The sequence below is a fragment of the Primulina huaijiensis genome, chromosome 3 (genome assembly GCF_012295235.1).
Source record: "Primulina huaijiensis isolate GDHJ02 chromosome 3, ASM1229523v2, whole genome shotgun sequence".
Taxonomy (NCBI): Eukaryota; Viridiplantae; Streptophyta; class Magnoliopsida; order Lamiales; family Gesneriaceae; genus Primulina; species Primulina huaijiensis.
This window is the reverse complement of record NC_133308.1, coordinates 27,065,770-27,089,019: the sequence shown is the minus strand read 5'-3', so window position 1 is coordinate 27,089,019 and position 23,250 is coordinate 27,065,770. Positions and strand designations below refer to the sequence as shown.

The window sequence follows — 23,250 nt, the reverse complement described above, 5'->3', positions numbered from 1 at the left end:
TTGAGTTTTGTATATCATTGCTCCATTTATAGATAATTTAATTTAAAATCAAATATTTTTATTTGTTTAGTTTTTTTATCTATTAAATCGATATTGATTTTTTAATGATAACATTTTTGTTACAATATATTATAAATGCAAATATAATAATGATTATTTTTTTTAGCATACAGTCAATTACTAAGAGTAAAAAGTATTTTGGTACACAAACTATTGAAAAAATTGACAAATTGGTATATAAACTATTATAAATGTCTAAATTTAAACGATTCATTTAAAAAATCGATTTTATCTTTAACCTAAATTATTTAAGTCCAATTATTCTTCTTAAATTCAGTTAGGTGCATATTTTTTTCAAGGATATTTTATTGATTACTTATTTGAAAAAAATTTTATATTTATCTAAAAATTATACTATAATAAAATAATTTTTCTTTATCAACATTATAGTATTATAGTTACATATCAATAAAATTACAACTCAACAAATTATCACACACACACACACACATATAAACATATTTTAATTGATAAATATATTTTCTTGTGAGTTTGCAGACAATATGGGCTGGAATATCGAAGCTTTAGCAGCATAATGGCCTTGACTCCTTTGCATGCCATTATACTCGAAATCACAGGATCCCAGATCTGGATTGCCCAGTCTCAACGCTTTATTTAAATATCCTTCAGCATTGCGGCTTTCACCATAATATGCATGTTGGTGAGACAACTCACGGCATGTGTTGCGCCTCTGCATGGAAGCTGGAAGTATTTGATCTCCCATTCATATCAAACTTATGGTATGGTCTTTCGCTTCTACAATGTATAAATTGGAACATTAACCATCGAAGAACATGAAACTAAAAGGTCACAGAAATGATTTTTGTCAAGTAATGGATATGGTGCGTAAAACTTGATCAACACTAACCTGTATGAGCTCAAAGATCTCCGAGTTTGAAGCATAGAGCTAGGTATTTCTGGTGGTCGCTTTTAGTCTTGGGAAATTTTGATGCCTCGATACTTCTAATAATCTTATCTATGGATTTCTTCATAATGATTTTGTATGCATCTCTGCTCAAATTCCCTTGCTCCCAATATGGTTTCAAAAGGTCCCTTATATGCTCAATGCGGAAAATTTGAAAGAACGGACCGCCTTAATGTTATTACTCGTTGCAGCGACCCCCACATTTCCCTTCTCACTTTTCTTTTGCAGTTCCTCCAGTCTTCTCCCTTCAACAATAAAGCTCTTAATGAAGGTACAATCTGCCGCCCGGTAGCATTCCTATTCAAAGTAGGTTGAAAATGGACTTGTGAGTTTGCAGTTGATAGGAGCCAAGAAGCTCTATGTTGCGGGCCCAATTATATTGCAAGAATCTAGAGAGGAGCGGGGAAAAAAATAGAGAGGGATTTGTCAGGAAGAGATTGTTCGTGTTTATTTGGTTATTAGGCTAGCTAGTGCTAGGGGCGAGAGGATTGCAAACAAATTAAAACCTGTAAAACTGATCCACTGCTAGAAAAAGGAAATAGGAAAGAATACCATCTAGCCTCATAAATATTTGCTTTATAACATAATTGCAAACAAATATCATCATTGTCTCCAACTAAACATATCATTATTGGAACAATGGTTATCGTAAGGTAAAAGATAATCAACACGAACCTGTATGAGCTCAATGATCTTCCTTTCTGATGCTGAGAAGTATTTCTGGTGGTCGCTTTTAGTCTTGGGAAATTTTGATGCCTCAATACTTTCAATTGTCTTATCCATAATTTTCCTCATAATGATTCCGTACGCATCTTTCCGCAGGTTCCCTTGTTTCCAATATGGTTTGGAAACGGCCTTGATATGTTGTTCAATGAGGACAAATCGGACCGCGTTTATATTCACATGAATGGCGGCCAACGTTTTATTTAAATATCCTTCAGCATTGCACCTATCACCACAATATGCATACTCGTGCAACAACCCCATTAGTGATGTGTGATCTCCAGCATGATAACTAGAGATATTTGGTCTCCCATCCATCTCGAATTTATGATATGAACATTGGTTTCTATTTGGGATAAATCGAGTCGTTAGTCATTGAAGAATAGGAAACGAAAACAACAAACATAAATAAAATCAAGGTCGTAGACCGTAGTAGCATTCAGTTCCTTCAACTTCATCCCAAAGTTGAGCAATCAGGCCATAGAAAATGAACTATTGTGCAGTGAGTATGATTAATTTGTAAAATAAACCACATCAGATGTCCATTTCCTCACCAACTCTATTGAGTTATGCCATTTATCTTTTATCTCATCGTAGCAAAGCAGATATTGAACTGGTTCACATTGCTATGATATTAGTAGTAACTAATTTAATCTCGTGAATAATTAATGGACAGAGAAAAGCTTTTTAAAAGGGTACAAAAATAAATTTGACAGAAAAGCTTTTTATGCTAATACCTTGTCGAATAGTCACAAAATCTATGGAAAAGATTTAAAAGGGTGAAAATGGATGAGAAAACAAGCCATAACAAAACAGAAAATAGAAAACTTTACGATAAAATCATAACATCAAAAAAAAAAAAAAACTGGAAAAGAAAGGATATGAGAATGCTCATTCTGCTATTCGAAAACACTCGCGAATACATACACAGATTAACTTACAGATATGAAAATATAAGGGGCGGGGGAGGATTACTTAGCCGCCATGCACAAAACTCAGAGAAAGCTGACTCCAATCCGACTGTAAATTATATGTGAAAGAGATGACAGATAGGAGTTCCCTGTCAAAATTTATAGTTCGAAAAATATATGAAATCTGAGAAATCGCATTCAGATTCTGTTGACATCATTTCATTTGTTGACCATTTATTTATAATTCTGCAAATAAAAAAATTTATAACTAAATTTGGAATTACATAATTTTTTTACCGTAAAATTTTATTTTTTTTGCCTCTAAATCATCTCGAAAATGTATAATTTATATGCGTTAAAAACAATTCTTTATTATATAAAACATTCTAATTCATTCTCAACTAAAATAAATTAAAATGTCATATCTCGGACAAAGATTTATAATCAATGTATTTTACTTTATATTAAAAAAAATTGAAAATTTAAAATGGTGGATTTCATATTTATGACAAAATCTTTAGGTTCGATATTTTATTGATTTGAGTATTAATGGTCAGTGATAATCCATGATCTGTTTGTTAATCTTTACGTACAATCTACAAAAAAATTCAAGAATTTATTGACCATTTATAATTTTATAAATCAGAAAGTCGTAATTAAATTTGGATTACAAAATTTTTTGTTGTTGATTCAATTCTTAGTTTTTGTTCCAAAAAATAATGTTGTGACTCTGAATCATCCCAAAAATTATATAATTTATCGCGTCTTAAACAAAGATATGTAATCAACCCACATTACTTTATAAATAAATTGAGTTGGATTTCATGGTCTTCTTGTTCATTTTGCATTCCTTCTTGTCTTGCCTCGATCAAACATCCAGTTTCAAAGGTTTCTTAAACCCAATTTTATTTTTTGTCTAATTTTTTTGGGCGTATTTCTTAGCTTAATAGAGGTATTTATTTATTGAATTTGTGTGTTGTGATTCGTGTCTAATAATTTTTTGTCATGCCAGTCGGACGACGTCAGAGTGCGACAATGAGTCGAGGTGGTTGTGATCTTGTTAGCTAAAATAATAACTTGAAAATGGCTCGATAGATATATTACAACCGAATAGCATACAATAAGAATAATCTTTATATTATTTGCTAATTGATTTGTCCTAATTGAAAAATCTTTATACTCGACATTATGCCATGCAGAAAACTAAGTAGCCATTTGTTGTTACATTTTAAAATTCTATATCAAGCTAGCAAATATATATTGGAGAAAAGAAAATACAAAATTACCTAAATTGAGCTTCCTTTGAATGTGGAATCTCAAGTTGTTTTTAAATTTGGGCCACTAGGACATGAGACTCGGCCCATTAAAATTTCGAAAGACTCATATCCGACCTAATCCGTTAAAACTGCAACATATATACATAGTCGTACATATGTTTGACGGGGTCTAAGACAAAAACTTAAAATATGATCCTTTTGTTACTGTAAATAACTGTGAAGTTCATTTCTTAAATAAAAAATAACTAAAAAATACACATAAGAAAATTTTAAATTTATATTCTATACATTTACATCTTTTCAATTTTTCTATTCTGTATTATCAAATTTCAGTTTTATAATGTTATCTATGATTTTTTGTTTTTGTAATTTTCATCATTTTCTATGAGACAGTAATAATGTTAATATGACATCGACTTGGCTCTCACGTTATGGAGTGTCCTATGAGCAAATCTATTGGGAAAAAAACTGAAATTTCATAAAATTATATAAGATACATTAATAAAATTGAAATTTATTAATAAAAATGATCAAAATAGCAATAACATAAATATATAGCACAAAAATTATAATTTTCACTAAATATACATTATTTACCCATATAATATCGTTTTCTCTAGTCTCTGAATAAACTATTGTTTAAGGACAAAAATTTGTGTGAGACGGTCTCACGGGTCATATTTTGTGAGACAGATCTCTTATTTGGGTCATCCATGAAAAATTATTACTTTTTATGCTAAGAGTATTACTTTTTATTGTGAATATCGGTAGGGTTGACCCGTCTCACAGATAAAGATTCGTGAGACCGTCTTACAAAAGACCTACTCTTGTTTAAATTGTATGATCTCATCTTCTTATAATGTCATTTGTTATTCAGACTCTATCCTTATTGAGTTAAACATCTTTTTTGTATAACTACTACTTGTAAAGCTAGTTATATCATTTTTTTTTTGGACCAAACCTTGAGGCGTTGGCTTACCTAACCTTGCAAGAATTCCAAATGAAGATGAGGAGGGAAGATATGAAATTCTTTCGAGACCTGACTTATAGACATCTCTAGTGTGTGGAATGTTAAGAATTAAGATATTTTTCACATTTGGTATTTACTTTATCCATATATAGATTATTTACAACTGTTTTCATATAGGTTTTAGTTTACATATATTTTTTTGAACCATATTTTTGAATTAAAATATTCTTCTTTGCTTTCCACACTAATTTTATGATTCCTGTCGCTGGTTATATAATCTGTGAAAAAACATGAAATCTGTAAATCCGGAAGGTAAACTATGAACATAACACATGCGCTTATGATTTTATAATATTATTATTATTCTTTTGAAATAAGATTTTATTATTATATTCAATGGGATTTTCTTTTTTAAAAGCAATCCAAACACCGGAAAAGTCATAAAAACTGCCAAATTCATTCAACATTTCGTTGAAACCCGTGACTCCAATCGACGTCAAACTATTCTTCAGACAGCGTTAACATAATATCTGTTAAATCTCTTCATTTGTCAAGTTCTTTTCAGAATCTTTCGTTGAATTCCACCATGATGCAGTACCAGAAATATGTGAACTCTTCTCCTGCTTCACCCACCTTTGCGGCCAACAATCCCAAGAAATCTCAGAGATGGAAAGTCTGCATCATTTCAATGGCTTTTCTCTTGTCTTCCGCGATTTTGTTGCCTCTTCTGTTCTTTACCCTCTCCGCCGCCTCCCGCCAGCGCAACCACCAGCCATTGTCCACCCGCCCGCATTCGGATAATGCATATGTCAGGCCTCGCGTGATGCGCAAACATGCGAAGCGTGGGTGTCCCATTCCAATACAGTCCCCGAGAACGCGGCGGTTGTTGATGTTGTTCAATCCACCGTGAAGGTTTCCTCCCGGAACCTTGAGACGGGTCGGGGTATGGTTCAGAATATCCTGGACGCGTCCGTGGGGAACCAGAACCGGTCCTACGCCGCGACAACTTGCCTGGATATTCTGCGATACTCTGATTACCGTTTGAATCTGACGGGCGGCGCGTTGGCAGGTGGCAGCATTAAGGATGCGCGTGCATGGGTTAGCGCGGCGTTGGCGTACCAGTACGGCTGCTGGTCGGGGCTCAAGCTATACGCGAACGACACCGACACGGCCCTCGTCCAGCCTACAATAGCGTTCTTCAATTCCTCGTTGATTGTATCCACCAGCAATGCGCTAGCAATGATTGCGAATTACGACGTTTTCGCGGACCAAACGGAGTCTTGGGCTCCGCCCGAGACGGAGGGAGACGGATTCTGGGAAGCCGAGTCTGGCACCTCGGGCTCCGGTTTGGTGGGCGGGGTGCCGCCTGGGCTGAAGGCGGATGTGACGGTGTGCAAAGACGGCGCGTGCGATTACAACGCAGTACAGGATGCGGTGAATGCAGGACCCGATGACTCCGGGTCGGGCAAACGGTTCGTGATACGGATCAAGGAAGGGGTTTACGAGGAAACGGTTCGGGTGCCATTAGAGAAGAAGAACGTGGTGTTCGTCGGAGATGGGATGGGCAAAACGGTCATTTCAGGTTCCATGAATGTAGGCCAGCCAGGGATGACCACCTACGAATCCGCCACCGTTGGTAAGACTGATGACATATGCTTTTCTGTTGATTCAAGTGATTTTGTTTTTATTCGAAAATAAAATTTAAATCTTTTGTTTATGTAATAAATTTGGCTCAAAATATAAGATTTGAAATTGTTAATTTGGATCTAAATCAAACTCAAAAATTATCTAAACAGAGATGTGAGACAACGAACACATCTTTTTAGCATGTTCTAAAACACCTTCTCAACCTGTCCTAACTCAACATCAATAACTAGATTGTCAAAATCTATATATAGAAATAAAAAAATTCAAAAAAATAAAAATTGTGAAAATATTTAGTTCTTTATCATTGGGTGATGATATATATAAAGGATTTAATTTGATTATTACAGCACTATCATCCCTTTGGAGGATAATAATAGACTCAACTCCTGAAGTGCTATGCATGCAGGAATTCTGGGTGATGGATTCATGGCAGCTAATCTCACAATCCAAAACACAGCAGGCCCTGATGCTCATCAAGCAGTAGCATTCCGATCTGATAGCGACCTCTCCATCCTCGAAAACTGCGAATTCATCGGCAATCAAGACACCCTCTACGCGCACTCACTTCGCCAGTACTTCAAATCATGCCGGATCCAAGGCAACATCGACTTCATATTCGGACAATCAGCTGCATTCTTTCATGACTGCCTCATCCTGGTTGCCCCCCGGCAACTCAACCCCGAAAAAGGCGAGAACAATGCTGTAACAGCACATGGTAGAATCGACCCTGGCCAGTCCACGGGCTTTGTTTTTCAAAACTGTATCATCAATGGCACTGATGCATACATGGCTTTGTACTCTAGTAAACCCAGTGTGCACAAGAATTACCTCGGCAGGCCATGGAAGGAGTATTCGAGGACGGTTTTCATCCGATGTACATTGGAGGCTCTCATCGCAGCGGATGGATGGATGCCTTGGAGTGGCGATTTCGCATTGAATACGCTATATTATGGGGAGTTTGAGAATACCGGGACTGGATCCGATACATCGAAACGTGTTAATTGGAGTAGTATAATTCCGGCCAAGCACGTGGATTCGTACTCGATCCAGAGTTTCATTCAAGGGGATCAGTGGATTCCTACGTCGTCTTCTTGATTAACAAAGCTTGTAGAATGTAGATGATCTAGTGCTGAAGTAAATACAGAGCTTGAAATATTCTTACTTTGATACAGAATTTTTCTGAAAACTGCTAGAAGCCGACAAAAACATGATTCATTCTCGGTTATAAAGAACAAAGTTGAATCAGAGGAAATTATGGGTACGAATATTAAAGTATGATTAGTGAAGCTAAATTTTTTCTTTATTATAAAATACTCAAGTGTATTTGAGTAATATTTTGTATTTTTGCACATAAAGTTGAATATCTTAAATTTATATTGAACTCAGTTCACTTGAAATTATATTATATTGTTTGCTATTTCATGAGTTTTAATATTAAGTAATATTTCATAGATGCATTTGACGAAACTCAAGAGCTTGGAAAATAATCCAAGAGTTAACTCATAATTCGAGCTCAAATTCAAACATAGCGAATAATAGGATCACAGCCGTCCATCTATTAATGTCTTGAACGTGTAACGATAGCAGAAACACAAGAAACAGCAATTATATAATCACAATCACATTTCCACAAGTCACCAACACAGTATTTCATTTATATATATAATCTTCATCGTCTATTTGGGTCAGTGAAAAGCATAAGTCATTGACAGCTGGATCAAGATCTTGATCAACCACAAATTTGTTAGATGCCAGTTTCTTTCGAGAAACTGAAATGAGGTCGACTTCGTACGAACCGGGGAATCCTCTAAACTCGAATTCACATTGTTCATTAACATGTCCATGAGCACGAGTCAGCCATTCTTGCTTGAGTGCAAGGTACCTTCTACCAGCTTCATTAACGTTCCCTTCCGCGTTCACTAAGTGACCATTGTTACGGCTCATAAACAGCTCCCAGAATCCCCAAAACATCACGCCCTCAACAGCAGGGTGAGCAAACGCCTCTCGAAGCATGACTTCCAAGTCATCGACTCTAACATACTCGTTGTCTGAAGAGATGTCGACTTCTGTGAACCAGATTGGAAGGCCAAGAATACCCAACTTATCGAGTGCAGAACAAACTATGGGACCAATTGGATTCTCTATGTGCCCCTGTAGGCCTATTCCTCCAACAGGTGCTCCTTGTTCTTGGAGATCAAGAATGTGTTGAATGTATTTCTCTGGGGACGATCGTGTATCACAGCCATCTTCGATGTGGTAATCGTTGACAAAAAGGGTGGCAGATACAAGCAACAACCAAACATATAAAACCAAAAATAAAACCACCAAAAGTTGCAAAATTGAACAACTTAATCACCTTGGACTTAAAGTTACTATTGACATTGCTATTGGATCGCATCTCCATATTCTCTTTTGATCCTTAAAGAGGAAAACAAAAAATCAAATGAAAAGAGTCTACATCAAAGAAATCTCAAATGGGCTTCATAATTTTCGTGTACTTCCGCACAAGTTTGTGCAAAGCACATTTCTAAGAAATCGTCGAGAAAACAGAGGTACCTGTGATCGTGGGATACGATTCAAAGCTCGATTCTCGAGGCAGCAATTTTAAGAACTTGCCCATTATATACCTACGTGAATTTTCAAGTGAAATTTAAGGCAAGTACAGGACCATAGAAACCTACCAATCAAAATGCTGCCTTCTTGATTACATCTTCTGCAACTATTCTCGACTTGGCTTAATATTTTGTCATGGTTACTTGAAAAAAAATGGAGGGTCTGTCTGATTGCTTCTATTTAATATATTTGACATAATTTTTTAAAAAAAAATTAAAAAGAAATAAATATAATAAAAATAGAAACATAACCTATAAATCTCATTCTTTTTCCAGTGTCTTTCTCAAATCTAAGATATATGATTAGGAAAACAGATAGATACTGGTAGAATGGATACTCAATCCAAACCCAACTCATTTGTGTTGGGTTTGACTATTGTTAGATGGGTATGAATCGGGTAACGGGTTTTGTATTACGCGAGTCATTGAAGTTTTTATTAGGATAATAATTATTCCTTTAATCCATTATAAACATACCACTTTCCTCGTGATATTTTGAAAATTTATTTTGTATGGGATTTTATGGTTTATAAATAGTTTAATATCTAATTAATATTTTGTGTGATTTATATAAATTATTGGCCGGATTGAATAGAATTGTTGTCTTTAATATTTTGATTGAACGTGTGTTTCAGACATTTTCATCTTTTTAAAAATTTGACAACTTCCTTACATATATTCTTGATTGTGTTAGCCCGAAGTTTATCCAGTACGCATCTAAAAATAACGACTATGGATTTCACAATAATAAATAAATAAAAATAGAAAAACATTCAATTAAATTGATCGCTTTCTCGATCTACAGCTACTCATAGCCATAGGTAAATTCTCTAACCCATGAATCGATCTTATTGAACACACATATATTGATGAATTCAGCTACAAACTCACACATATCGATAACCGAAACGCATGCTTTGACATTTCATTGACAAGAAAAAATACTAAATTTAATTGAGCCAGTTCTTGAATCAATGGAAGTCATTATCAGGTAGGCGGTATTAGAGGAGAGGAACCTCATTGTTTAACATCTTGCTTGCACAAATTAGCGGAGGGACGCCAATAACCATCTTCCCCTGCTAGGCCAATCAATGACATTTATAGACCAATATGAACTCATTCGGGACTGAATAAATGAGCACACGAGAAGCCGATATACAAAACTCAACAACGTCAAGATTAAAGATCACACCAGCAAGTGATCTAATCAGCACAACATTTCCGTTAAAGTTCAGCAGCTGCACCACCATGCAATCGTATCACAAATCTTGTTGTTAGCCTGAAAATCAGTCATTGTTTACAAGTAAAAGTATAACAAATTTATGTGAGTTTACATTAAGAACGTCACAAAATGATTACAAACAGGTCAAAATTAACCATAGAGGGCACGGCCACTGTTTTCAAGGATCGCATAAATTTCGTATTTCAGAAATAAAAGAAGAAAACAGAAAGGGCAACAACACAGATGAATAAAAACACAAGGAGAAAGAATATAAATTGAGTAGATTGGACCCTGATGCAAATACATTAAACCATGTCCAACTCATGTACATGATAGGATGCTGCATGCAAACTAAATGTTTCTATCTTTTACATGCATTATCTGGAGAAAATTTCATCTGCAAACTATAATTCCTCAAAGCCATTTAATGGCGAAAAATACTACAAGATAAAAAAATTTAAAAGTACTATGATTGATATCATAACGACTATGGTGGTATAAAGGAAAAAGAAAATCACTATTCTGTAGATAGATGGAGAAAATTTTCCTGACAAGAACTAGACAAAATTATGGGTTGGGTACTCCTGTTCATATCCATTATAGTCGTAATATAGCCTCTCCCCTTTCAAAATATCACGAGTTGCAACAAGAAGCACTCGGCATTCACCATTGACACTGTATCTCACGCATTTAACATTCTGCTTCTTTCTGCCCTCCCTGCAAAAAAATTGATTCATTTCATGACTAGTAAGCAATTTTTGGTGATGCCATGAACAAGATAGAATTTTGAATTCGTTAAATAATGAAATTCTTGTTAGGCCATCTCCGAAGAGCTTGAGTTTTAGGAAAAATTCATCTTTAACAGGGTGCAAAAGCTAGCAGGATCACAAATTCAAGACCCATGGATCACGATCCCTTTTATATTAGGTGAATTGGTTTTGGGTGCTTAATTTCGGGTATTTGTTGGGCAATATCAAACTAACATGGATGTGTATATCTGGAATAATAATTTTGGTTACATATTTTATGATTTCTCGCTAGACATAAGAGAGAGTGTGTATATATATATATATATATAAAGTTATATTTGGTCATTCTAACGAGCTTCAGCTTTCCAAACATGGTGCCAAATGGAATTATCACTGCAAATGGAGGGAAAAATTGTTGAACGATTTTGAAGAAATAGAAAAAGATCAAGATAAGATAAATGGTAGAGTAAAAGAACATTGTGGCTTAAAAGCTTACGGCGTGTAATTGTTTATGCCATTGATAAAGCGAGAAATATTTCCACGCTTATCTGGACAGACAACGAGGCTTTTAGATGGATCAGTTGCTAAAAGAAGAGTCATCATGCTATCACAATCATCTTGCTCCCGATTCTTAATGTAATCCACGTCCCCTGTATACTCTGCAAGAAATGTCATATCTTTTACAGGACCGTCGGCTTCTACCGTATAACTGCAACATTAAACAAGGTTGGATTGTATTAACACAATGTTTAAGGGTAAGAACTCACATGGCCAAGAAAGAGTAAATCAATACCCTTCACACGAATCAAATGTCACAATAAGAGGGGGGCATTCGCCTCTACCATACATAGCCTTACACAACTCTAATGTCTCAATGTCTTCTTTGGCAAGCACCTAATCAAAAAAGACATGGAAATGAGTGAAAGCTAAAAAGAAATGGTAATTTCTTCTTGAAGTCTCAACAAAACCTGCATGCCACCATCTTCAAATATAGCTTGATTAGCTAATTTAGTCGCCATGCCAGGGGTGTAAGTAAGCTCATTGCTGAATTCCATGCACAGTGCGGTCAAAGCCGAGGCAAGAGATCTCATCTGAAGTAGCCTTCTTACAGGATCTTCTGACGAAATATATGGCAACAGTCTCCTACGCTTCTTGTGGAACACTAAAGAACGTCTTCGGCGCCTTTTAGCATCTGAAATTAGCTATTATATTAATAAGAAACGACTTTCATTTATAACGTTAAAATGTACAACTGAATCATGAAACATTCTTCCAACAAGTCTTATGAACAAATACATTCGAAACCCAATTAGTAGGCATAATCTCAACATGAACAGATTCCACAGTGATTGATTTATGCTAAAATAGGTTCTCATCCGGTTAATGAAGAACTAAACGAAGCATATTCACTTCCTAAATAAGAGTAGCTGAGAAGTGAACACCTTATCTGTTAATAAGAACTTGAACCGTACCAATACAGATTTTTTCTCTTCTACTCCACTTTATCAAGCAGCATTTCATTTGCCATGCCATTAATTTTAAGTCCACACTGACTCTGGGTTTAAGATTAATTCACACTGTAACTTTCCTCGTCACAACAGATTAACAATATTGCAAGTACACAAAAACCAAAGAGACAACATCTAGAGTATAAAATCACTCCAGATCATACTCAGAATTCGATTCAAATTAAGTTTATTTGACAATAAGCAACTCACGGAGCTTGAAATGAGCAACTATGATCTTATAGACAAACTACAAAAACTTCTGTAGAGGATACAAGAAACATTTAACAAACTTGAAAAACGACAGGATTTGCATACATCACATTTATTGAGTTCATAAATCCTAACAAATTGGCAATGGGATGCTCTGAATCTTTGAAAGTGAAAGGGATGTTTTAATCGAAAAATACAAATTGAGAAATTCATAATTTATAGTTTTCTTATCAGGCATTTCAATCCAGATTAAATTCTGAACCAGCACACAGAACTTTAGTGAAAATTGACTATTTCCCTCACTGAACCATAAATTGCATCATAACTGGTTGAAGTTGTTTGTTAATGCAAATTAACGTCCTGATCATCGTTTTCGTCAGTATCCAATACCTCTCTTCACCAATATTAGATCAAAAGCATTTTCACTATACTTCAAATAATCCAGGCGAAAAAAAATTTTCTTCACGATTCTGTTAAATAAATAAAAAAAAAATCCAACCTTGAGGAGAGGCACATTTCCCTGTCAATTCCCCACATTTCTGAATCCTAAAAAATTCAACAATCTTCTTCTGCGTAAAACCTGCATTTTACCTCTTCATCAAAACTAAATTTCCCCACTAAAGCAGCTCAAATTTCTCTCATTTTCTCACACACACATACACAGATATACAAGAGTGTATATATATGTATTAACAATTTTTTGTAGTGTATATATATGTATTAACAATTTTTTGTTTCTACATTATAATCATAAATGGGCTCACAAAACGCATAGCCATGTATATACATACATGTGCATGTGCGTGTGCGTGTATGTAGAGATTGATTATTTTATCTTATTCTCATTACTTTTAAGCGGGCGATTGTTGTCATCGGAGCAGGCGGGACAGAACCACGGCCCCATAGGGATTCGGGCCACGATCGGGCGGACGCAGAGCATGTGATACCCTCTGTCACAACTATCGCACAACATCAGCTCATCATCTCGCTCACCGGAACCGCATTGCTCGCAAGCCACTCGGCTGTAATAATTACCGCCGCCACATTCCTCGCCATTCTCCGCCACCACCACACGCTTGGCTACCTTCATGATCTCCTTCAATGACCTGTACTTCGTCCCCTTAGCTAGCCCGGCGGCTCCGAGCTGCGGGTGGCTCCCGGGAGCCGAGGGGATTGATGACGGCGCCATTTTCCAGGGACGGGGTGGAATTAAGTCGATTGTCCGGGGACGAATTCGGGGATTCCAAAATTGTTACTTTGTTGAATATTTTCGGCGAATTTCACAGTGGCGAGGCTGTAAGAAGAAGAGGGGGTCGCGGGTGATTAGAGGGGTGGCGTTTGATGACGTGGCCATACGTAAGTGGAGGGGCTAACGTGCACGGGCTGTGCGTAGACCTGGTAGACTGCGCTTTGTTCGAATTTTGGGCCATTTAGCCGTTTGTTCTTCGGAGAATTTAGATGGATGAGGGCGAGGAAACATTTTAGGTAATTTCACAGTTTTCCTATTCTTTATTTATAAATTATTATAACTAATATTTCACTCGTACGATACATTTATTGTATTTCATATATAATATGATTAAAAATTAGATAATATGAAGAGTTTGACTATGCAATTAAAACGTAATATAGCTCTCTGTTGGAAGTATGTCTATCACTTAGCGTACTACCAAACAACTGATATGTGCTCTCTACAATTGTTGCTATAAGATAATCACAATCTATGGGCAACATTTCAACTGGAATATCAATGGTCGCATAATCATCATTTGGCTCAACTTTTATGTCTCCTATAACTTCAATCCAATCCGAAAATATCTTAATTTCATCACTTTTTTCATCAAAAGCCAAATTCTTAAGTCGCATATTATTAGTCAATCTAAAAAATATGTAGTGTTACATATACGACGAATTAATAGTGACATGAACAATATCATGCCTACTGCACTTCAAAATAACATACAAAATATGTCGAAAATTACCACCAGTTACAACTATTTTGCCTCCAAAAGAGAGTTGAAAGCTTGAAGGATTTGCAAATCTCATTAAGTTGTGCATACTTATGTCAAGTGATTCAAAACAAAACTTATATATCATTGGAGCTTCATCACATATGATAACTTTGGATTTCACAATAAATTCCGCAAGATGACTCCCTTGTTTGATAGTACATGTTGATTCTTCATTAAGTATAAAAGGAATCGCAAAGCAAGAACGAGCAGTTCTCCTACTAGATAAAAGAATAGATGTGATACCGCTGGATGTCACATTTAACACAATTTCTCCCTTCAATCTCAAGACTGCTGATAAGGTCTTCCATACAAATGTTTTTCAATACCTACATAACCGTAAACAAAGAACATTCCATGCTTGTTTGAATCAACTGGAACCATTAATGTGTCATGTACACGACATTGATTGCTGTTTAAATTTTTTAAGAGATTTTCATACTGTTTTGACCAAGATCTTTTATTGTAAAACAACTCATCTTGTATTAATATGCTTCGTGAAGACTGGAAATATTGATCACGGGGAAATGACATTGATTGAAAATCACATACTCTTTCCATAACCTCACAAAAGCTTTTCGATTTCCACCAATGCATAGTTTTTTCCTCCTCATTTAATTGCAATTCTGTAAAATAAATGACGTTAACAAATTTTGTAAAAATGAGTACTATAAAATAAAAGTTATATTATTACCCAATGCTTAACTTGGTATTTCAACATGTTTCGTTTTACAAAGATATCATATGATAATTATGTCCAACAAGACTCACAAACTACTTCGAGTTAGCTAATGTAATCTGATGACAATAGTGTAGCAAAAAAGAACTCTCAATGATTATATTCAAGCACATTGACTTGTATCGACAACATCATTAATATACTACTCTTTGTCATCGTTTAAAAAAACTCTCAATGATTTATAAATAGATGTATATTCAGATTGTTACAAAAAATGATATATATTTTTTTAGTTTTGACGAGTAATAGAGAATTAAAAAAAAAATTGGAGACAATTTACTTAAACTATTATCCTTGGGTAAACTTTGACCAAACATTTTTTTAAAAAAAAATTAGAAAATTTTGAGAGAAACTTGGCTTAATATGATTTTCCATGTGTCTAGAAAGACTTTTGAGTCAAGTCTAAAGAGCCCACCCACGCTGGAAGTGTGTTTCTAATGGTTGACCGTTGACAATTCAATAGATAATCGATGGACAATTAGGATATTGAAGAAACATTTTAATAATTTCAGTTTAGTCAGAGTCAACTTAATAAAATTTTCCACATTGATTATAATTTTCCATATTCTGAGACATTTTATTTTAAAGAGAACGCGTCGATATTAGTTCAATATATTTGTTTTTATGTGATTTTGATATTTTATATTGTTAAATTAGTTATTTTTGTAATTTTAATATTAATATTTTTTCAACATGAGGTTATGGTCATGGTGTCTACAAGGCTTCATCATTACCAAATATTATTATTATTATTATTATTATTTAAAAAAAGTGGTTTTATTTTTACATATTGTGGCAACTGGTGATTTTGCTTAAAGTTTCCTCCTTTTTCAGATGACATAACATATATATATATGTGTGTGTGTGTGTATATGTATGTATATATTTCACGACGATTCTCTAATCTTGCACTAAACGACGCTGATTTTCTTGAATCCAGCTCACATCGTAGTCAATGGATCCTCCGGAGGTTTTCTCCACCAGGCCACCGCCCAGAAAGGAGCTGCAGGGCCCTCGGCCCGCCGTGCTCAAAGTCAACAAAGACTCCTACAAGATCAGAAAGCCACCAGTTCCGCCGCCGGCTAAAACCCAACCACGGCAAGAACCTCCTCCTCCGGAAGACCGACAGCCGGTCATAATCTACGCAGTTTCTCCCAAAGTCATTCACACCACCGTCACCGATTTCATGAAATTGGTCCAGCGCCTGACCGGGAACGCTTCCTCTGCCGCCGAGTCCGGCGGAGCAGCTGGGGACCTCTCTCCGGCTGCTCGGATAGCTTCCATAGAGCAAACGAGAGCATCTCCTAAAGATAGAGAAATCACAGCTAACACCAGTAATTCTACTGGCGTTGATGATATTCTGTGCAATATTCTTGAAAGCACCGACGTTGAAGTGGGTCCTGCTACCGGAATACTATCTCCGGCGCCGGGGGCTCTGCAACCAATCTCGCCAGGGTTCTTCTCTCCGGTCTCGGACCTATTTGCGATTATGGGTTACAATAACATGTTCATACCTAGTCCGTCGACGCTGTTTTCTCCTCCAATGGTGTCTCCATCGACGCTGTTTTCTGCTCCAATGGTGTCTCCTTCACCATCTTCTTGCGATCTCTTCAATCCATTCTTTGACTTTTAGATAAGTGAATTGTCTCTGTCCCACTCTTCTATATTTGTTTATTTATTTTAATTATTACTTTGGTGTAGTTTAGCATAGTTTTCTTGAACTAGAAAGTAGGATAATAGAAAATTTGGAGCAAATCATCATGTATACTGCTTAGATCTGACGCTTGGTTAGGGAGGAAAAATGAATCTAGAAATTGTTTTAGTTAGAAATGTTTTCAACTGTATTTAACTCTAATTGTTGTTAAAGATTTTTTGGAATTAGATTCATAAAGATTCTATTGTGTTCTTAATGTAAGATTCAGAATAAGTTCTGATCAAATTCATTTGTTGAGAAGATTTTAGCTTTTCTTCGGGACGAACTCATCATTGTTTCTGAATCATCTGCCATTTTTGAACTGATATTGGGAGATAGACACTGTATTTTCACTTGTCCGTCCGCTTGTTGGAAGACCGTATGTCTTGATGAAAGTAAGTGGCTTAAGTTGTGATATGAGACGATAATGTTAGAATCAGGCACTTGTCATTTGGCAGAAGTTATATGATATGGTAATCGCACAACTCAAATTACTTTTAACCACACGGTACCTCAGGAAACCATGACGTTGCACCAATTTTAGGTGATGGCCAATTAAAGTTGCTACATATGAGAGAATTCACTAGTCAAGTCGAGTAGAACATTAGTCATGCAAGATAGAATAAGGACTGTCAACATTATGGAAGAGGTATATATCCATAGATGCATCGATTATTACTAAATCTTATGATCAGATTGAAACTAATACTCGGTTGTCATGGCCGCCAGCCACAAATATCAAGTCTGGTGTTTATGACCTGGAGTACAGTATTCTGTCTGCTTCTGCATTTATGATTCATCCCTTTTGCAAACATATATTTGAATTTGTTTTCATTCCTTGTTAGCATGATGTGAATCGGCATGATTCATGTGCTCTATCAATTAGTTTCCAACGACACTCGTCCAAAATCTAGTTTAAGAGTTTGAGCTGATCACTCAAGTAACATGAACAAACCTTAGTAAAACCTTACATTCTGTAATAATATTTTGATGAGATATACTAGCAGTCTTCCAATGAAAGTGCACGTACCACTTCTGATGCAGAAGCAAAATCACCATTGAAACGTAGCAAGTATATGTTTCTTCTCAACTGAAATCGCCGCTGGAAATTTATTCTTCACCTATATGGTTTTGTCCTGAAAATATTCCGCCGTCTTTTTCTAGCTCCTTGAGCTTGAAGGAATGAGGAAATTAGGAATTAGAAGTGTTGTGCTTGGGCGTAAGCAAGTTTGATGGTTTGGTTCTGGGCAGGCTTCGGGGATCTTGATGTAGTTTACGTGGAATAGTTTTATCTCCAGATTGAGAACAATATCATGTATTATAGAATAATATATACAATAGAAGTATAGATCTAGGATATGTAGGCATTATTATTATTATTATTATTTTTGCTAATGGGGAACAAATTAAATTTATAATTTTAATTTATTTTTACCAAGTTAAATTATATAGGCCAATCGTGACGTTCAATATTGGCTTTTTATGTCATCACTAATTTTTGTGTAAAAACGTAATTTTGGTACTTGTGTTGCTTTTGTTTGTCCGATGATAATCAAAGTGGACCAAGTGTATATGTACTTTTTAAAAATAAATATGTATTCCTATTTAGGCAAAGGTACTCAAGGCTTTACAGAATTTTGGAAGGTCCGCATGAATAATTTTGTCGAAGGTGGATATTTTTATAACACCAAAATTGATTTGAGATGATTTTATTGGTCAATTTTATTAGATAGATATTCTATTTGAGTCATCCATGAAAAAATATTATTTTTTATGTCAAAAATATTATTTTTTTATATCAAAAATATTATTTTTTATTGTAAATATAGACATGGTTGACCCGTAATAAATAAATATCTGTGAAACTGTCTCACAAGAAACTTACTCTTTTTATAATTATATATGTAGATAAAAAAAATAGAGTTCTTTACATTTTATAAGCCATCCTTGAATCATAGTTGCGTTTGAATTGACGTATTTGAGATGATGGATTTAGAACTCTTTCATGTTGTATTTGGATGGATTAATTTGAAGCTAAATATTTCAATTTCATAATAACTAAATTTATTGGTTTGTTTGAATAAATTCACTCAGCAATTTATTTCAAAATCTCAAATTTTTTGAGTCGTTAATGTGGATTTTAAATCAATCCCAACATAGATCATTTCAAATTCTCTTTTCAAATATTTTCTCCAATCCAAATCATTCAATCCAAATACAACCTTAGCTTATTTGGATGGATAAAATTGATATGAATTTCAAATCTTACATATCAACTTGTTCAATTTTAATATCAATTCAATTGTAATGTATTTTAAATAACAGCATCCCTCACATCTCTTCGTTCAAATCAAATAATTGCATCTAAACAACTTTATGTTGTGTTTAGATTGTAGGATTTGAATATGATAAAGTACTAGAAGGAAGAATTTGAAATGACTGTATATTGAGACTTTGTATGTATGGATGAAAGGATTTGGATTTATCAAAACATGAATTTCAAATTACTAGGTTAATGGTTGATAACATTGAATAAAAAAAATAGATTTCAGCATTACCAATAGATTTCAAATTCTATATTCGAATTTTTAGTCAAATTGATACATAGATTCAAGAAGCATATGAATCACTTGTCACAACAGCAAAGTTATAAAAAAAAAATTAATAAATATTTGAAATATATATAAGCAACCAACTCTAAATATGTCATGTACATTTGAGTTTTGGAGAATTTAATAAGCAAAAAAAAAAAAAAAAAAANAAAAAAAAAAAAAAAAAAAAAAAAAACTGCACAGGTTGTTGCTTCCCTGACCTAACAGTACAATGACCAAGAATCTTCATGGCCTTTGCTGATACAGAAATAAAATAACTGAAACGCAGATGAACATTTTGAACAAACTTCCCCACATGGGATCATACAAACCAATACCATATTTTTGCTGCAACTGATCCTCCCTCGGTCAAAATTTAAACGGAGTTCTAGTCGGAAGTCCATAGTTATGGAACGTCCTGATCGTGCCATCCCAATTAGCTGTCACGAAAACGAGACCCCATGTAGAGGATATGATTCTTGAGCTATGGTTGTCAACCTTATGCTGATGAAGATGGTGATCACCATAGTGATTGCATGGCTTACAATCCTGCTCGCCAGAGGGAAAATCCCATGATGGAAGCTTCTCTTCGGGCCAAGTTACCGAGCCTTTGGAGGAACCATCCATGGAAAACCAATTTGCTAGGGAGAACCGTTCCGGATCCCACAACCTCGATGGGGAGTCTTGGTTGTTCTTTGTTTCCATACCAGAATTAGAACTGCCATGGTTTTGTTCTGTGTGGAACTCTGACCAGGGTATGGCCACAGACACACCTTCGTAGAAGAAATGCTCAAACGAACGAATAGATTTGGCTAGTTTCGATGATTGGATGAATGAATCATCACTGTTCCACATATAGATGCGGGAGTCCTCCCCAACTGATATTATGTGCCTTCCGTCTGATGTAAATGATGCCGACATCTGAGTTCCCGATTTAGCCAAGCCTGTAACGATCAAGATTTACCGATCAAATCATAAGTAAATATAAGACGAGCTCCTGTTGCTATATTCGGAAGTAACAGTTAAATCATACACCGGCTCAAAGATCATAAATGCTCAAATGAGTTCTATACCTCTGTATTTTCGGACAACCTCAAGCCCATCAAGAATTCGAATCTTGGAGTCCTCTGATGTTATCATCACTCTTCTTGGGTCGTCTTTAAGAAACTGAAAACGAAAGATGAATATATCAACTTAGCCGAAAATAAGGACCAAAAAAAATGTATAATACCGGGAAATTGTGATTAGTTGTGATACACACCTGGATGCCGGTAATTTTGTTGCCAGATGATTTCTTTCTTCCAACAAAGTTTATCTCTGCATTTAGCAGCAACTCATTGTCTGCTGATGTTTCGTAGAAACGACACATACCAGAAACCGAACCAACGACAAAACCCTGTAGGAAAAAAATGGGAAACCTTAACACAAATATTCAAAGGTAGAAAAATTCGTTGGAATTCAAGATCAAGGTATAACAGCACCACACCTTTCCACTAGGCTGGTAGGATACTGTGGTCACAATATCATGAGCATTGATCCAATCCTCAACTCTACCACTCGTGACTCCCCAAATTCGAATTTTACCATCTATGGAACCACTGACGAAGTAGTTCTCATCAACGGGATTGAATTGAACACAAGTCACTGAAACCAAAATTCAACAATTTCTCAAGCACTGGAAAATAGTAAGTTTAAAAAATAAAAATAAAAGAATCACTGAAGCAAAGAAGATAATTACCGTAATTGCTGTGATGGAAAACACCGAGGCATTCATCCGAGTCTACACGCCACAATCGAACTGTTCTGTCCATCGATGACGATACAAGATACTGCAACAAGGAAAAAGGAAAATAAGAAATCTTGTTTAGATACAAATGAGATTAATATCAGTGCAGCATTGGAATATCTGATATTTCGCTTACATTAGATTTAGACCATGCAAGGTCCAAAACATCACTGCTATGTCCCCGGAAAGTCCGCACCGGCTTCTCTTCAATGAAGAAAATCTTTTCAGGGATGATGATTGATAAATGGCTAGATTTTTTCTTAATAGAATCGTTCTTTTTGTCGACATCTTGGATACCAAATCTGCATTTCTCGGTATTGGAATCAACATCCACAGAGCCAACACGCCAGATACGAACAAATCCATCTTCACCTCCACTAGCCAGGTATTGACCGTCAGGACTAAATTTCATGGTCCAAATTAGGCCATTATGAGCTTTGATCTCTTGTCCAGCGTAGACAGCACTGCACTCCACACACCGCTTCCCGTTCTGTTCGATTCTAACTCGAATTGAGCTTCGTGAATCAGCAAATGTTTTAGACTCATTTGATGCTTTAACAGCTCGGCTTCTCTTCATCTTTTGTGTGAAGTGTCTCCACCACCTTATAGCTTTCTTCATTCTATTATCCACGATTCCACCCTCTTCAACACTAGCCTGAATTTGATTCACTTCACATTGTTTGACAGATTCGTTTTTTGCATTGGTCTCTTCAAGATCATCCAACCAATCCTGATCGGAATAATCCACTGAGAAACCTGCATCACTGTTCGGTCCCCGAGCTTCGAACGGTAAATTGTCACCATCCCAGGAATCGAACAATCCAGAAGAACTCGAAACTGCTCCAGTGGATTCAGTAACCCTTTCCAACCCCATTGCCTCATATTCATCTAAAGCACTAGAACTCTCGACAAATCCCATTGTCCATAAGAAATTCTCCCTTCTCTCCTTAACACACTGCGGCTTCCCCAACCAAATATCATACTCCGACTTTTCAGACGCCATTTCTTCTTTTTCAGAAAAGATACCCTTTCTTGAAATCAAGAATCCTATCAAACAAGTAAACTATCCTCCCAAACTGAATGGTTCCACCTTTTATAAATGAACACGGATACCCGATTTTACGGGCCTAGTTTCGCTCCCTAAACCATGCAAAACAGGGGGATAACCTACAGTAAGAAACATATTATACTCAAATAAGTAAGTCTTTATACTTGGTACTACACTAAACCCACATTAAAAGATTCCGAATTAAGCTAATTTGGTGTGCCAACAAATCATTAAGCAATAGAATAATGGGAAACCAATGGAAAACAGAGAGACTCGAGGGGATTGAAATGGTTGAAAATTTGGCAGTGCACCTTGAAGACCTAACAAAATAAATAGCAAATCCCCACAGTATCACCGTCCATCCCTTGATTATGGCTCCAAAACTCTAAATCCCACTAATATTAACGCATAAACAAAACAAAGCAGCCCCCACCATAAGAGCCGAATACGCCTCCAAGTTCTTTGTATCTTGACTTGCCAAATGTTTGAAGCTTAAGGAAAGCAACCTTTGGTTTAAATAAGTGTACACAAATTTTCAACCTTCACAATAAACAATCCACTAGATTGGAA

At 35.6% G+C, this 23,250-nt stretch overlaps 4 protein-coding genes, 1 long non-coding RNA gene and 1 pseudogene across 6 annotated transcripts; 2 read left to right on the top strand and 4 right to left on the bottom strand.

Annotated features, from left to right (window-relative positions):
• Positions 1 to 611: 611 nt before the first annotated feature.
• Positions 612 to 1,769, bottom strand: LOC140974233 (uncharacterized). The gene is made up of 3 exons (XR_012174748.1): positions 1,661 to 1,769; positions 929 to 1,282; positions 612 to 816 (listed from the first exon to the last, which is right to left on the bottom strand). It is a non-coding gene; the product is annotated as an uncharacterized lncRNA (long non-coding RNA).
• A 3,576-nt stretch (positions 1,770 to 5,345) lies between these two features.
• Positions 5,346 to 7,785, top strand: LOC140974232 (probable pectinesterase/pectinesterase inhibitor 51; annotated as a pseudogene).
• Positions 7,786 to 8,146: 361 nt separating this feature from the next.
• LOC140972629 (endo-1,4-beta-xylanase 1-like) lies at positions 8,147 to 8,799 on the bottom strand (the record flags this gene model as incomplete). Its single annotated transcript, XM_073435021.1, has 1 exon — positions 8,147 to 8,799. A coding segment is annotated over one exon (636 nt), but the record flags the coding sequence as incomplete, so codon positions are not given.
• A 1,290-nt stretch (positions 8,800 to 10,089) lies between these two features.
• Positions 10,090 to 14,290, bottom strand: LOC140974230 (probable Histone-lysine N-methyltransferase ATXR5). 2 transcript variants are annotated; one of them, XM_073437571.1, is made up of 6 exons: positions 13,664 to 14,290; positions 13,314 to 13,394; positions 12,065 to 12,288; positions 11,890 to 11,990; positions 11,593 to 11,805; positions 10,090 to 11,064 (listed from the first exon to the last, which is right to left on the bottom strand). In XM_073437571.1, the coding sequence occupies exons 1-6, from the start codon at positions 14,001 to 14,003 to the stop codon at positions 10,905 to 10,907; spliced, it is 1,119 nt and encodes a 372-aa protein (XP_073293672.1). In that variant the 5' UTR covers positions 14,004 to 14,290; the 3' UTR covers positions 10,090 to 10,904. The 2 variants fall into 2 exon arrangements, with proteins under 2 accessions (XP_073293672.1, XP_073293673.1); XM_073437572.1 differs by lacking the exon at positions 10,090 to 11,064 and adding an exon at positions 11,076 to 11,489.
• A 2,150-nt stretch (positions 14,291 to 16,440) lies between these two features.
• LOC140974229 (protein MKS1-like) lies at positions 16,441 to 17,453 on the top strand. The gene has a single exon (XM_073437570.1). It carries the CDS (start codon positions 16,518 to 16,520, stop codon positions 17,193 to 17,195), a length of 678 nt encoding a protein of 225 aa, XP_073293671.1. The 5' UTR covers positions 16,441 to 16,517; the 3' UTR covers positions 17,196 to 17,453.
• A 2,550-nt stretch (positions 17,454 to 20,003) lies between these two features.
• On the bottom strand, positions 20,004 to 23,031 carry LOC140974228 (uncharacterized). Its single transcript, XM_073437569.1, has 6 exons — positions 21,769 to 23,031; positions 21,585 to 21,675; positions 21,333 to 21,490; positions 21,108 to 21,242; positions 20,920 to 21,013; positions 20,004 to 20,790 (listed from the first exon to the last, which is right to left on the bottom strand). The coding sequence occupies exons 1-6, from the start codon at positions 22,633 to 22,635 to the stop codon at positions 20,216 to 20,218; spliced, it is 1,920 nt and encodes a 639-aa protein (XP_073293670.1). The 5' UTR covers positions 22,636 to 23,031; the 3' UTR covers positions 20,004 to 20,215.
• Positions 23,032 to 23,250: the final 219 nt, after the last annotated feature.

Bases quoted from the DNA above. Each gene is read 5' to 3' on its own strand.
- LOC140974230 (XM_073437571.1), bottom strand. From the start codon at position 14,003: ATGGCGCCGTCATCAATCCCCTCGGCTCCCGGGAGCCACCCGCAGCTC. The intron at 12,289-13,313 runs GTTGGATTTTTT...AGCTAATTTCAG, and splicing joins GAAATGTGCCTCTCCTCAAG to ATGCTAAAAGGCGCCGAAGA. The intron at 11,806-11,889 runs GTATTGATTTAC...TTAATGTTGCAG, and splicing joins ACATTTGATTCGTGTGAAGG to TTATACGGTAGAAGCCGACG.
- LOC140974229 (XM_073437570.1), top strand. From the start codon at position 16,518: ATGGATCCTCCGGAGGTTTTCTCCACCAGGCCACCGCCCAGAAAGGAG.
- LOC140974228 (XM_073437569.1), bottom strand. From the start codon at position 22,635: ATGGCGTCTGAAAAGTCGGAGTATGATATTTGGTTGGGGAAGCCGCAG. The intron at 21,676-21,768 runs GTAAGCGAAATA...TCCTTGTTGCAG, and splicing joins TTGCATGGTCTAAATCTAAT to TATCTTGTATCGTCATCGAT. The intron at 21,014-21,107 runs GTGTGTATCACA...TTTCGTTTTCAG, and splicing joins ACAAAATTACCGGCATCCAG to TTTCTTAAAGACGACCCAAG.